This window comes from Macaca mulatta, chromosome 19 (assembly GCF_049350105.2).
Source record: "Macaca mulatta isolate MMU2019108-1 chromosome 19, T2T-MMU8v2.0, whole genome shotgun sequence".
NCBI classification, from domain to species: Eukaryota; Metazoa; Chordata; class Mammalia; order Primates; family Cercopithecidae; genus Macaca; species Macaca mulatta.
In genome coordinates this window covers 67,255,834-67,271,133 of record NC_133424.1, presented here as the reverse complement: position 1 = coordinate 67,271,133, position 15,300 = coordinate 67,255,834, and the positions used below count along the sequence as shown (strand labels likewise).

The window sequence follows — 15,300 nt, the reverse complement described above, 5'->3', positions numbered from 1 at the left end:
TCGATCTCCTGACCTCGTGATCCGCCCGTCTCGGCCTCCCAAAGTGCTGGGATTACAGGCGTGAGCCACTGTGCTCGGCCTTAATTTTTGTATTTTTTGTGGAGTTGGGGTTTCACCATGTTGCCCAGACTGGTCTCAAACTCCTGACCTCAAGTGATTCTCTTGCCTCGGACTCCCAAAGTGCTGGGATTATAGACGTGAGCTACTGCACCTGGCCTTCATTTTTATATTTTTTGTAGAGATGGGGTTTCAACATGTTGCCCAGGCTGGTCTCGAACTCCTGACCTCGGGTGATCCTCCTGCCTCGGCCTCCCAAAGTGCTGGGATTACAGACACGAACCGCCGTGCCTGGCCAAGAACTTCTAATAGTTTCTAAATGTGAAGCAGCTTTTCGTTTATACATGTCTCTACACAATGTGAGGATTGCTCGCTCAAAGTGGAATCTCTCCTGCTTTTCCCTAGGATTAAAAACGTCACCCCTGACACTGCTTACCGGGACTTCTGTCTTGCTTTCATTGGGAAGAGGACCCTCACTCACCTGACCCTGGAAGGGCACATCGAGTGGGAACGCACGATGCTGCTGCTGCTGTGTGATCTGCTCAGAAATCACAAATGCAACCTGCAGTACCTGAGGTGGGTCTCACGGTCTCCGCTCTCTCCAGTACCCAGAGTCCGCTGCACCACGTTGCTGGGGGATCTAGGGAAAAGGGTAACCACTTTGGATGCCGTCCCAGACGGGGAATGTATTCCTCAAACAGGCCTGTGTGGGGAGTCAGCCTCTCCTCTTTCCCCCGCCAGCTTGGCTTCTGCGTCGCATAACCAGCTCTCGATGCAAAGAAACCCCCCGAATTCTGTGCTGTGTTCCGGCTCTAGGGACGTGCTATTCCTGACTGCAGCTTGCCTACATGTTGGGATGGAGAGCAGCGGCCCCCAGCCTTTTCCGCAATGGGGGCCGATTTTGTGCAAGAGAATTATTCCATAGACAGAGGTTCGGGGTAGTTTTGGGATGAAACTGTTCAATCTCAGATCATCGGGCACTGAAGCTAATTGTTGGTGCCTGAGCCCTATGCAGTGCTATGATCCCAGCACTTTGGGAGTCTGAGGTGAATGGATCATCAATCTCAGATCATCAGGAGTTAGGTACTCATATGGAGCATGCAACCTTCTCTGCACTTCTATGAGAATCTTGTTTTTTTTTTTTTTTTTTTTTTTTTGAGCGGGGACAGAGTTTTACTCTTGTCGCCAAGGCTGGAGTGCAGTGTTGCGATCTCGGCTCACAGCAACCTATGCCTCCTGGGTTTCAAGCGATTCTCCTGCCTCAGCCTCCCGAGTAGCTGGGATTACAGGCATGCACCACCATGCCCAACAAATGTTTGTATTTTTAGTAGAGACGGGGTTTCACCACGTTGGCCAGGCTGGTCTTGAACTTCTGACCTCAAGTGATCCACCTGCCTCGGCCGGATCCCAAAGTGCTAGGATTGCAGGCATGAGCCACTGCACCTGGCCAGGATAAAATTTTTATTTTGAGTATTAAGCATCAATTTGCCCCTTCTAGTCCCAGCTACACTGGAGGCTGGGGTTGGGAGGATCATTTGAGCCCAGGAGACAGAGGTTGTGGTGAGCTGTGATCATGCCACTGCACTCCAGCTTGGGCAACAGAGCGAGATCCTGTCTCAAAAAAAAATTTTTTTCTTCCCTACAAAATCATCCACACAGGCCATTTTGGTGAAACGTTGCACAGAATTGTATTACAGTCTCTTGGAGATGTGGCTGGATGTTACTCTAATGGCCATGGGGATACTTGAAAGAGCAGAGGAAAGATTAGATCTCTCCAATAATTCAGGCCAGGGTTGGAGACATGAGTAGAATGAGATAAACCAAAGACGTACGTTTTGGGAAGTGAAGCAGAAGAAGCTGATCTGAGCCGGGCGTGGTGGCTCACACCTGTAATCCCAGCACTTTGAGAGGCCGAGGTGGGTGGATTACCTGAGGTCGGGAGTTCAAGACCAGCATGGTCAACATGGTGAAATCCCATCTCTACTAAAAATACAAAAATTGGCGTGTGCCTGTAATCCCAGCTGCTTGGGAGGCTGAGGCAGGAGAATTGCTTGAACCCGGGAGGTGGAGGCTGCAGTGAGGTGAGATCACGCCATTGCACTCCAGCCTGGGTGACAGAGTGAAACTGTCCCCAAAAAAAAAAAAAAAAAAAAAAAAAAGCTGATAGGTTATACTCTGTCCTCCCAGAAGAATGACTTTTCCCACGCTTTTCACAGGTTGGGAGGTCACTGTGCCACCTCGGAGCAGTGGGTTGATTTCTTCTATGTCCTCAAAGCCAACCAGTCCCTGAGGCACCTGCACCTCTCAGCCAGTGTGCTCCTGGACGAGGGTGCCAAGTTGCTGTACAAGACGATGACACACCCAAAACACTTCCTACAGATGTTGTCGTAAGTCTCCTCTTCCCACGGGCAGCTCCGGTTTAGCTCTGGGGCCATAGAAGAGAAAGGGTAACACCTGACTTGCTGGGCCACCCACGTGGCACCTCTCGCTGACATAAACACCTGCTTCAGGCTGGGCATGGTGGCTCTGCCTGTAATCTCAGCACTTTGGGAGGCTGAGGTGGGCGGATCATCTGAGTTCAGGAGTTCGAGACCAACCTGGCCAACATGGCAAAACCCCGTCTCTATTAAAAATACAAAAAAACCAGGGTGGGTGTGGTGGCTCAACGCCTGTAATCCCAGCACTTTGGGAGACCAAGGCGGGCGGATCACGAGGCCAAGAGATCGAGACCATCCTGGCTAACATGGTGAAACCCCATCTCTACTAAAAAATACAAAAAATTAGCCGGGTGCGGTGGTGGGCGCCTGTAGTCCCAGCTACTCGGTAGACTAAGGCAGGAGAATGGTGTGAACCCAGGAGGCAGAGCTTGGCAGTGAGCCGAGATAGCGCCAATGTACTCCAGCCTGGGCGACAGAGTGAGACTCCGTCTCAAAACAAAACAAAACAACAAAAAAAAACCAGCCAGACGTGATGGTGCACATCTGTAATCCCAGCTACTCAGGAGGCTGAGCCAGGAGAATTGCCTGAACTGGGAGGTGGAAGTTGCAGTGAGTTGAGATCGTGCCATTGCACTCCAGCCTAGGTGACAGAGCAAGAGACTCCATCTCAAAAACAAACAACACCTGTGTCCTGTGACGGCTCCAGGTGGACCGCTACATCTTGGCCTTCTCGCATTTCTGGTCTTTCGTGGCCGTGATGACTTGCACAGGACAGAAGGCAGGGGATGAGGCCGGGCGCGGTGGCTCAAACCTGTAATCCCAGCACTTGGGGAGGCCGAGGCGGGCGGATCACAAGGTCAGGAGATCGAGACCACAGTGAAACCCCATCTCTACTAAAAATACAAAAAATTAGCCGGGCGCGGTGGCGGGCGCCTGTAGTCCTAGCTACTCAGGAGGCTGAGGCAGGAGAATGGCGTGAACCCAGGAGGCGGAGCTTGCAGTGAGCCGAGATCGCGCCACTGCACTCCAGCCTGGGCAACAGCGTGAGACTCTGTCTCAAAAAAAAAAAAAAAAAAAAAAAAGAAGGCAGGGGATGAACAGGGAGGGCTGAAGCTGAGGACCCTAGCATGTGGACATCGCCAAGCAGGTTGGAGTTGTGGAAATGTTCTCATCGTTTTACCATTTGTTTCATACTTTTGCAGGTTAGAAAACTGTCGTCTTACAGAAGCCAGCTGCAAGGACCTTGCTGCTGTCTTGGTTGTCAGCCAGCAGCTGACACACCTGTGCTTGGCCAAGAACCCCATCGGGGATACAGGGGTGAAGTTTCTGTGTGAGGGCTTGAGTTACCCTGAGTGTAAACTGCAGGCCTTGGTGTAAGTCTCTGCTGGCTCTGTGTGTTTGTGTGTGTGTGTGTGTGTGTGTGTGTGTATGTGTGTGTGTGTGTGTGTATGTGTGTGTGTGTGCGTGTGTATGTGTGTGCGTGTGTGTGTGTGTGTGTGTGTGTGCGCGCGCGTGCGTGTGTGTGCGCACGTGTGCATGCGAGTGAATCCCAGCAGGAGAGAGAAGAAAGTACTGGTTAATTCATTTCAAATGTAACTTTTAAGAACTTGATAAGAATTAAAGAATAGGCAGAGGCCAGGCACGGTGGCTCACGCCTGTAATCCCAGCACTTTGGGAGGCCGAGGCGGGTGGATCACGAGGTCAGGAGATCAAGACCATCCTGGCTAACATGGTGAAACCCCGTATCCACTAAAAATACCAAAAATTAGCCAGGCATGGTGGTGGGTGCCTGTAGTCCCAGCTACTTGGGAGGCTGAGACAGGAGAATGGCATAAACCCGGAAGGCGGAGGTTGCAGCAAGCCAAGATCTCACCACTGCACTCCAGCCTGGGTGACAGAGCTAGACTCTGTCTCAAAAACAACAACAAAAACAGGCAGATACAGGTAGAAGCATGCTAATATTTGCATGTCTGCAGAACCTCTTCCTGCTACGAAGGAAGATTTGAGATGGGCAATTGGTTCTTGGATCTGATGCTTTGTGTGTGTTCTTTCAAATTCATATGACATAGCACTGCCTGCTATTGGAGGTAGATTAAGTTACATGGTAGGGCCAGTGACACCTTTTGTAAAATTTTTATTTCCATAGGTTATTAGGGAACAGGTGGTGAATGGCGGGCAAATCACCTAGGGTTCGAGACCAACCCGGCCAACATGGTGAAAACCCGTCTCTACTAAAAAATACAAAAATTAACCAGGCTTGGTGGTGCGTGCCTGTAGTACCAGCTACTCAGAAGGCTGAGGTAGGAGAATCGCTTGAATCCGGAGGCAGAGGCTGCAGTGAGCTGAGATCGCGCCACCGTACTCCAACCTGGGCAACAGAGCGAGACTCCGTCTCAAGAAAAAAATAAAAAAAACTCAACCAAAAAACCTTATTTATAAAAACATAGGTGGCAGGTTGGAATTGACCCATGAATTGTTGTTGGCTGAATCTTGTTACATGGGTAGAAGCCCGGCCTGAGTTACCTGTTCACATTAAGATCGTGGTTAGAACAATATTCAAGAGATTACGTAGGGTTGAAGACCTATTCCTGTTCGGAAATTCTAGCTAGTGTTCATTTCTGAGATTTTTTTTTTTTTGGATGGAGTCTCACTCTGTCACCCAGGCTGGAATGCAGTGGTGTGATCTTGGCTCACTGCAACCTCTGGTTCCTGGGTTCAAGTAATTCTCCTACCTCAGCCTCCTGAGTAGCTAGGATTACAGGCGTGCACCACCACACCCGGCTAATTTTTGTGTATATGTATATGTGTGTCTCTGTGTGTGTGTGTGTGTGTGTGTGTATATATATATATATATTTTTTTTTTTTTTTTTTTTTGGAGACAGAGTTTCACTCTTGTTGCCCAGGCTGGAGTGCAATGGCGCAATCTCTGCTTACCGCAACCTTCGTCTCCCAAGTTCAAGTGATTCACCTGCCTCAGACCCCCGAGGAGCTGGGATTACAGGCATGGGCCACCACACCCAGCTAATTTTGTGTTTTTAGTGGAGACGGAATTTCTCCATGTCGGTCAGGCTGGTCTCGAACTCCCGACCTCAGGTGATCTGCCTGTCTCAGCCTCCCAAAGTGCTGGGATTACAGGCTTGAGCCACTGTGTCTGGACCAATGTTTGTATTTTTGTATTTTTTTTTTTAAGTAGAAATGGGATTTCACCATGTTGGCCAGGCTGGTCTTGAACTCCTGACCTCAAGTGATCTACCCGTCTCGGCCTCCCACTGCTGGGATTATAGGCATGAGCCACTGCACTGGGCCATTTGCATGCTTTTTATGTACAAGCCCACCTGCAAGTAGACAGCTCAAGGTGGAAGGTATACAGTGCTGGAAATAACTACGTCACAGGGCATTAGCCAGACGGTAACAGGCTTCTCTTCCTTTGATTATCCTGCAGGTTACAGCAATGCAGCATAACCAAGCGTGGCTGTAGATATCTCTCAGAGGCACTCCAAGAAGCTTGCAGCCTCACAAACCTGGACTTGAGTCTCAACCAGATAGCTCGTGGATTGTGGATTCTCTGTCAGGCGTTAGAGAATCCAAACTGTAACCTAAAACACCTACGGTAGGCAATTTCCTTTTTCTTTTTTCTTTCTTTTTTTTTTTTTTTTGAGACAGGGTCTTGCTCCGTCCCCCAGGCTGGAGTGCAGTGGTGTGATCACGGCTCACTGCGGCTTCAGTCTTCCATGCTTGATCGGTCCTCCCACCTCAGCCTCCTGAGTAGCTGGGACTACAGGCATGTATTACCATGGCCAGCTAACTTTTTTCTGTAGAGAAGAGGTCTTGTCATCTTTTCCAGGCTGGTTTTGAACTCGGAGACTCAAGGAATCCTCCCACTTCGGCCTCCCAACGTGCTAGGATTACAGGCATGAGCCATCACGCCCGGCCTCGTTTTTAAAGTTTTTCAAAATCTGGAAATCCTTAATTTCTGTTTTATTTATTTATTTATTTTTTTGACATGGAGTCTCGCTCTGTCGCCCAGGCTGGAGTGCAATGGCATGATCTTGGCTCACTGCAACCTCCACCTCCCAGGTTCAAGTGATTCTCCTGCCTCAGCCTCCTGGGTAGCTGGGACTACAGATGCCCGCCACCACGCCCAGCTAATTTTTTGTATTTTTAGTAGAGATGGGGTTTCACTGTGTTAGCCAGGATGGTCTCGATCTCCTGACCTCATGATCCGCCTGTCTTGGCCTCCCAAAGTGCTGGGATTACAGGCGTGAGCCACCACGCCCGGTCAATTTCTATGTTTTCAGTATCTCAGACTGTATCACTTTGGATCCAGTTTTAAGAGCAAACCCCTCCAGAAACTGAATATAGGTGGGTGGTCACTTCCAAAGTCATGTAGAGAGCCTGGAGAAGTGAAATATAGGTGAGAATGGCCCCCAGTGACCTGGACTTCAGGAACATGGCTGCTTCTGCTGGGATCCAGTAATCAGGAAGCCGTGAGCCTGCCCCAGCTCATAAACCAGGGAACTGGAGATGGGATACTACCCCAGGAAATGCAAAGCCTCCACAAATGGAACAGTGAGCTGTTTATCACTTCTCTCTCCGAAGCTTGTCGGTTGCATCCTTGGATGCACCCTATTTTCCAACTAGAATCTGCAATCCTAATGAGAAGAGAATCTGCATCATGTCATTATTACTTAGCTTTGCTGTAAAGACAAGAAAAAAACACCAGAACACAGGGTACTTTTTTCTTTTTTGAGACGAAGTCTCGCTCTGTCACCCAGACTGGAGTGCAGTGGTGCCATCTTGGCTCACTGCAACCTCAGCCTCCAAGGTTCAAGCGATTCTCCTGCCTCAGCTAAGTAGCTAGGATTACAGGGGTGCACCACCATGCCCAGCTAATTTTTGTATTTTTAGTAGAGACCAGGTTTCACCATGTTGGCCGGGCTGGTCTCCAACTCCTGACCTCAAGTGATCCACCTGCCTCAGCTTCCCAAAGTACTGAGATTACAGGCATGAGCCACTGTTCCTGTCCTCCTGAAATTTCTTAACCCATCACCCTGAGGAACATTTCAAGCTGCAAGCCAGACCGTGACACCTTACTATTTCCAAAGACTCAAAAGCTCAGTGCAAATAAAGGAGTGGATCACCTGTGGCTTGTGCCTGTAATCCTAGATTCTCCGGAGGCTGGGGCAGGAGAATCATTTGAACCTGGGAGGCAGAAGTTGCAGTGAGCTGAGATCACGTCATTGCACTCCAGCCTGGGCAACAAGAGCGAAACTGTCTTAAAAAAAAAATCTAAGGCTTTTACAGTGGCCTACAGGGCCTTATGGTCTCGTCTTATCAGTTATGAGCCAAAATCATTCTACTTTCTTACTAGCTCAGTATTTTATTGACAAGATTCCTTCTCTCAATTAGCAAGCTGGTTCATGATCTAACATCCTTCAGTTTTTTCCCTCATATCACTTTCCCAGAGAGAACTTAAATGACTGGCATAAATCTAGCCAGTGCCTCTCTGGTTGACTTACCTCTACCCTGTTTATTTTAATACCATCATCCATTGTCTGCAATAGAACACATCCGGATGTCTGCTGTCTGCTGTCACTAAAATAAACTCTGAGGATTTCTTCATCTCACTCCTCTCTGCATTTCCTCAGTACTGGATTCCCAGCACAAATGTTCCTTTTTTTTTTTTTTTTTTTTTTTCTTTTGAGACCGAGTCTCACTCTTCCACCCAAGCTGCAGTGCAGTGGTGATATGTCGGCTCACTACAACCTCTGCCTCCTGGGTTCAAGCAATTCTCCTGCCTCAGCCTCTCGAGTAGTTGGAATGACAGGTGGCAACACCATACCTGGCTAATTTTTGTATTTTCGTTTTATGTATTTATTTATGAGATGGAGTTTCACTCTGTTGCCCAGGCTGGAGTGCAGTGGCACGATCTTGGCTCACTGCAACCTCTGCCTCCCAGGCTCCAGTGATTCTTGTGCCTCACCTTCCCAAGTAGCTGGCATTAAAGGCACTCACCACCATGTGTGGCTAATTTTTTGTAGAGATGGGGTTTCACCATGTTGGCCTGGCTGGTCTCAAACTCCTGAACTCAGGTGATCCACCTTCCTTAGCCTCCCAAGGTGCTGGGATTACAGGTGCCTGCCTCCACACCCTGCCTCATCTTTGCATTTTTAATAGAGATGGGGTTTGACCATGTTGGCAAGGCTGGTTTCGAGCTCCTGGCCTCAAGTGATCCACCTGCCTTGGCCTCTTGAAGTGTTGGGATTACAGACATGAGCCATGGCATCTGGCCACTACCTGCTCAGTGAATGCACGGGTTTCCATGTTCTTCCTCAACAGCCTCTGGAGCTGCTCCCTCATGCCTTTCTATTGTCAGCATCTTGGATCTGCTCTCATCAGCAATCAGAAGCTTGAAACTCTGGACCTGGGCCAGAATCATTTGTGGAAGAGTGGCATAATTCAGCTCTTTAGGGTTCTAAGACAAAGAACTGGATCCTTGAAGACACTCAGGTATGGCTTTTTTTTTTTTTTGACATGGAGTCTTGCTCTGTCACCCAGGCCGGAGTGCAGTGGCGCGATCTTGGCTCACTGCAACCTCCGCCTCCCAAGTTCAAGCAATTCTCCTGCCTCAGCCTCCTGAGTAGCTGGGCCTACAGGCACGCCAGCATGTCCAGCTAATATTTGTATTTTTTTCTTTTCTTTTTTTTTTTTTTTTTGAGACGGAGTTTCGCTCTTGTAGCCCAGGCTGGAGTGCAGTGGTGCGATCTCGGCTCACTGCAAGCTCCGCTCCCTGGGTTCAAGTGATTTTCCTGCCTCAGCCTCCTGAGTAGCTGGGATTACAGTCGCTTGCCACCACGCCCGACTAATTTTTGTACTTTTAGTAGAGACAGGGTTTCACCATATTGGCCAGGCTGGTCTTGAGCTCCTGACCTCAGGTGATCCGCCTGCCTTGGCCTCCCAGAGTGCTGGAGTTACAGGCATGAGCCACTGCACCTGGCCAATTTTTGTAGTTTTCAGTAGAAACAGGGTTTCACTATGTTGGTCAGGTTGGTCTCAAACTCCCAACCTCAGGTGATCCACCCGCCTCAGCCCCTCAAAGTGCTGGGATTACAGGTGTGAGCCACCACACCCAGCCCTGGGATGGCTGTTTCACATGGTGAATTTCTTCCCATGCAGAGAAGAGTGGTTTTTTGGGAGTGGGTGCACTCTTTGTAGGAATCAACTTAAGGCATCTTTCTATAGCACACTCCTAGCTTAGGAGATAATTTAAAAATTTAGATACTTCTCTAAAATGCTCTGTGAATTGAATATTGTCCAACATTCCCCCCAAACACTTAGTACTTGGCATACTGACAGTTTAAATCATCCTGGAGTACAGACTGGAAGCTTGAGTGTATGTGTGTGCATGAGCGTACACACGCACACACACCCCCCTCATCACTACATCCAAAAATAGGTAGTTCCCAGAGTTGTCCTGGGTCTTAGCTTTTCAGAAAATCATCCTACAGATGTTCCCTTAATTGTGAACCATGTATATCTTTTCAATGACTTATTTTAATTTTATTTTTTTTTGAGACGGAGTCTCGCTGTGTCGCCCAGGCTGGAGTGCAGTGGCCAGATCTCAGCTCACTGCAAGCTCCGCCTCCCGGGTTCATGCCATTCTCCCGCCTCAGCCTCCTGAGTAGCTGGGACTACAGGCGCCCGCCACCTCGCTTGGCTAGTTTTTTGTATTTTTTAGTAGAGACGGGGTTTCACCGTGTTAGCCAGGATGGTCTCGATCTCCTGACCTTGCGATCTGCCCGTCTCAGCCTCCCAGAGTGCTGGGGTTACAGGCTTGAGCCACCACATCAATGACTTATTTTAACATAATCTACCTCAGTTTCTTCTTGCCTTTTTCTTTTTCCCTTTCCCCTTTCCTCTTACCCTTTTCCCTTTTCTGTCCTTTCCTTTTCTTTATTTATTTTTTTATTTTTTTTGTTTTTTGAGACGTAGTCTCGCTCTGTCGCCCAGGCTGGAGTGCAGTGGCACGATCTCGGCTCAATGCAAGCTCCGCCTCCTGGGTTTACGCCATTCTCCTGCCTCAGCCTCCTGAGTAGCTGGGACTACAGGCGCCCGCCACCGCGCCCGGCTAATTTTTTGTATTTTTAGTAGAGACGGGGTTTCACCGTCGTCTCGATCTGCTGACCTTGTGATCCGCCCGCCTCGGCCTCCCAAAGTGCTGGGATTACAGGCGTGAGCCACCGCGCCCGGCCCTTTTCCTTTTCTTTAGACAATGTTTTGCTCTGCTGTACTATGTAGCTATGTTGCCAAGGCTGTTCTCAAACTCCTGGCTTTGAGCGATCCTCCTGTCTTGGCCTCACAAAGCACTAGGATTATAGGCGTGAGCCACTGTGCACAGCCCACTTGTCTTGTTCAAGAGTTTAGTTGTAGAGATGATACGCATTTAAACTGCTTAACGATGTCTAGTGTTCCATTATTGGAATGCTAAGCATGTGGGAGTTATTTATATCCTGCTCAAGGTCATTGCCAAGGTACGATTTTTCACACATGTCTGCAGTTCAAATAATTGTAACCTCTGGCATAAATGGGTTAAGATTTTAGGGGTATATATGAAAGTTCAGCTATACAGTGTCATGCTTCTCTTGCTAGTGGGACCATGATCTGTAATGCCACCAAGGACTATTGGTGACAAATCTCTAACCCTGTGGTCTCTTATGTCATATGTTTTGGATGTTATTTCTGTTCTCATTCCTCAGTTCCTCCTCTGGGAGGCCAAGGTGGGAGGATTGTTTGAGGCCAGGAGTTTGAGACCAGCCTGGGCAACATAGCAAGCCAGTGCCTCTACAATGACCACCCCTCATGTTCACATGCACAGGGTTGCATGCCGCTATCATGTTAGAGCCACGTTTGCTATGATTAACCCTGGGGTTCACTCTGGCATTCTCTTAGTTCTACTGAAGGTTTGATTTGCCACTAGTTTTTATTTATCTATTTGGAGAAGGAGTCTTTTTCTTGTTTGTTTGTTTGAGACAGAGTCTCGCTCTGTTGCCCAGGCTGGAGTGCAGTGGTGCAATTTTAGCTCACTGCAACCTCTGCCTCCCGGGTTCAAGCAATTCTCCTGCCTCAGCCTCCTGAGTAGCTGGGATTACAGGCGCGTGCCAGCGTGCCCGGCTAATTTTTGTATTTATTTTATTTTACTTTTTTGAGACGGAGTTTCACTCTTATTGCCCAGGCTGCAGGGCAATGGTGCGATCTCTGCTCACTGCAACCTCAGCCTCCCAGGTTCAAGCTATTCTTCTGCCTCAGCCTCCTGAGTAGCTGGGATTGTGAGCATGGGCCACCATGCCTGGCTAATTTTTTTGTATTGTTAGTAGAGATGGTGTTTCTCCATGTTGGTCAGGCTGGTCTTGAACTCCCAATCTCAGGTGATCTGCCTGCCTTGGCCTCCCAAAGTGCTGGGATTACAGGCGTGAGCCATCATGCTTGGCCAGTTTTTGTATTTTTAGTAGAGATAGGGTTTTGCCATGTTGGCCAGGCTGTTCTCAAACTCCTGACCTCGTGATCTGCCTGCCTTGACCTCCCAAAGTGCTAGGATTACAGGCGTGAGCCACTGCGCCCGGCCAAGGAGACAGTCTAGCTCTGTCACCCGGGTTGCAGTACAGTGGCATGATATTGGCTCACTGCAACGTCCACCTCCCAGGTTCAAAGCGATTCTCATGTCTCAGCCTCCTGAGTAGCTGGTATTTCAGGTGTCTGCCACCACAACCAGCTAATTTTTGTATTTTTAGTAGAGACGGGTTTTCACTATGTTGGCCAGGCTGGTCTCGAACTCCTGACCTCAGGTGATCTGCCTGCCTCAGTCTCCCAAAGTGCTGGGATTATAGGCATGAGCCACCATGCCCCGGCCTGATTATCTAGTTTTCAAATTTATTTTTTTAAAGACATGTTTTACTGTGTTACCCAGGCTGGAGTGCAGTAGGGCAATCTCTATCTTGTTGCAACCTCCGCCTCCTGGGCTCAAGTGATCCTCCTGCCTCAGCCTCCCGAGTAGCTGGGACTATAGGCATGCATCACCATTCCTGCCTAACTTTTTGTATTTTTGGTAGAGACAGGGTTTTGCTGTGTTGCCCAGGCTGGTCTTGAACTGCTGAGCTCAAGCAATCTGCCGGCCTTGGCCTCCCAAAGTGCTGGGACTACAGGTGTGAGACACCGTGCCTGGCCATAATCTTTTTTCTTAGACTTACAAGGATCCCCATTGTGTGGGTCTAAATTTCTTTTTAGAAAACGTTTCTGGCTGGGTGCTGTGGCTCACATCTGTAATCCCATGGCTTTGGGAGGCAGAGGTGGACGGATCACTCAAGGCCAGAAGTTCGAGACCAGCCTGGCTAACATGTCGAGACGTCGTCTCTACTGTAAATGCAAAACTTAGCCAAGCGTGATGGTGCACACCTGTAATCCCCGTTACTCAGGAGGCTAAGGCATGAGAGTCGCTTGAACCTGGGACCTGGAGGTTGCGGAGAGCCAAGATGGCACCACTGCACCCCAGCCTGGGCAACAGAGCAGAGCCAGAACCTGTCCCCCCAAAAATCCCAAAAACGTTTCCTGCTTTGAGTGTTTGACGACAGATGTTCAGGCATCCTGGGTAGTTGAGAATGAATTTCTTGGGACAATGAAACTACAGGCACCCCGGGAACATTTGTGTTCTCTGATCCCTGCAGGTTGAAGACCTATGAAACTAATTTGGAAATCAAGAAGCTGTTGGAGGAAGTGAAAGAAAAGAATCCTAAGCTGACAATTGACTGCAATGCTTCTGGGGCAACGGCACCTGCGTGCTGTGACTTTTTTTGCTGAGCAGCCTGGGATCGCTCTACGAATTACACAGGAAGCGGGAATCTGGTCTCCAAGATATTTTGTGAATGAAGGTCAGAGGGTCACGTGTTAACACTAGAGTCTGTGTCAAGATGTCAAATTTGACACTGGTTTTCTCGCTGTTTGTGGGAGATTCTGCACAAGTCACACACCCCCTTCACATCACACTACGCACCTTCTCACAGGGATAATAAAGTGAGCACTCTCGTTGCAGCTGCGTTTGTTGACATGCTCAAGGGTAAACCTGCCATAAACATGCTACTCTGTACTTAGTCTAGGAAGAAGTATTGCTGAGAAGTTCAGGGATGATTCTGTTGATTCTTCTATTTCTTTTCTTCCCTAACTCAGGCACCCCTTGGTCTAGTTTACTAACTGTCTGGTTGCATCTATGTGATCAGTGTGTCTTTGTGACTTATTTGATCATATCCTAACGCACGCGTTGACAAACGGGCCAGATAGTTAATATGCTTGGCACTGTGGGCCCCGTGGTCTCTCATCAGCTCTCAGCTGTGCCTTTGTACACGGAAGCAGTGCAGATGATCCGTGCCAAGGGCCTGGCTCACACCTGCGGAGGCTTCCCAGAAACAGCTTGAGGGCCACGGGCAGCCAACCCTGTTCTAATCCATCCTGTTACCCACGAAACAAGCTTCCAGGCACTGTTGCCTTTAATTCAGAAGATGGCCTTGCCTCACACTGGCTCTGCCTGGCTCCGACGGGCCTGCTCCTACTTTCTGTGTGTGTGTGTGTGTCTCTCTCTGTTTCTCTGTATCTCTCTTTGTCTCTCTCTCTCTGTGTCTCTATCGCTGTTTCTGTGTGTGTGTCTGTCTCTTTGTGTGTCTGTGCGTCTGTCTCTGGGCGTTTCTGTATCTCTGTCTCTGTATGTGTCTCTCTGGCTGTCTCTTTCTTTTTTTTCTTTTTTTTGAGACGGAGTTTCTCTCTGTTCCCCAGGCTGGAGTGCAATGGCGTGATCTCGGCTCACTGCAACCTCCGCCTCCTGGGTTCAAGAGATTCTCCTGCCTCAGCCTCCCGAGTAGCTGGAATTACAGGCATGTGCCACCAAGCCCAGCTAATTTTTTGTATTCTTTCTAGAGGGTTTCACAACGTTGGGCAGGCTGTTCTCGAACTCCTGACCTCAGGTGATCCACCCGCCTCGGCCTCCCAGAGCGCTGGGATCACAGGTGTGAGTCGCCGCGCCCAGCCTGTCTGTTTCTGTGTGAGTCTGTGTGGCTGTCTCTGGGAGTCTCTGTATGTCTCTGTCTCTCGCCTCCCCGGTTCTCTGCTTCCCATTGCCATGGCAAACACAGCTTTTCCACACCCTGTATTTGGTCATTCATATAAAATGCATAGAAGCCACTCCACAATTTTCCTTAAGAATGACAAGTTGTCAGGCCGGGCGCGGTGGCTCACGCTTGTGATTCCAGCACTTTGGCAGGCCGAGGCGGGTGGATCACCTGAGGTTGGGAGTTCGAGACCAGCCTGAACATGAAGAAACCCCGTCTCTACTAACAATACAAAATTAGCTGGGCGTGGTGGTGCATGCCTGTAATCCCAGCTACTCGAGAGGCTGAGGCAGGAGAATCGCTTGAACCTGGGAGGTGGAGGTTGTGGTGAGCTGAGATCACATCATTGCACTCCAGCCTGGGCAACAAGAGCAAAACTCTGTCTCAAAAAAAAAAAAAGGATATGGAGGAAGTTGTCACGGTTCCAGGCATAAAAACAAGGGCATATGGCTAATGCTTTAGGTTGAAAGCTAAGATGACAGTTTTATCTCGCTGTTTCCTAGGCTGGAGCGCAGTGGTGTGATCTTAGCTCACTGCAACCTCCACCTCCTGGGTTCAAGTGAGTCTTCTGTCCCAGCCTCCTGAGTAGCTGGGACTAGAGGTGTACACCACCACGCCTGGCTGATTTTTTTGTATTTTTAATAGAGACAGGGTTT

At 49.1% G+C, this 15,300-nt stretch overlaps 1 protein-coding gene and 1 long non-coding RNA gene across 14 annotated transcripts in view; one reads left to right on the top strand and one right to left on the bottom strand.

The window, feature by feature from the left end:
* The window catches only part of NLRP7 (NLR family pyrin domain containing 7), a 39,068-nt gene extending 25,491 nt beyond the window's left edge, over nucleotides 1-13,577 (top strand). For 5 of the 13 annotated variants that reach the window (XM_077976025.1, XM_028838359.2, XM_077976024.1 and 2 more), the window contains 6 exon segments: nucleotides 463-633; nucleotides 2,274-2,444; nucleotides 3,698-3,868; nucleotides 5,938-6,105; nucleotides 8,835-9,005; nucleotides 13,214-13,577. In XM_077976025.1, coding sequence (XP_077832151.1) covers nucleotides 463-633; nucleotides 2,274-2,444; nucleotides 3,698-3,868; nucleotides 5,938-6,105; nucleotides 8,835-9,005; nucleotides 13,214-13,346 — 985 coding nt within the window. In that variant the 3' untranslated portion in view covers nucleotides 13,347-13,577. 13 annotated transcript variants of the gene reach the window in all.
* LOC144337360 (uncharacterized) lies at nucleotides 11,677-14,377 on the bottom strand. Its single transcript, XR_013410401.1, has 2 exons — nucleotides 12,945-14,377; nucleotides 11,677-12,327 (listed from the first exon to the last, which is right to left on the bottom strand). It is a non-coding gene; the product is annotated as an uncharacterized LOC144337360 (long non-coding RNA).
* Nucleotides 14,378-15,300: the final 923 nt, after the last annotated feature.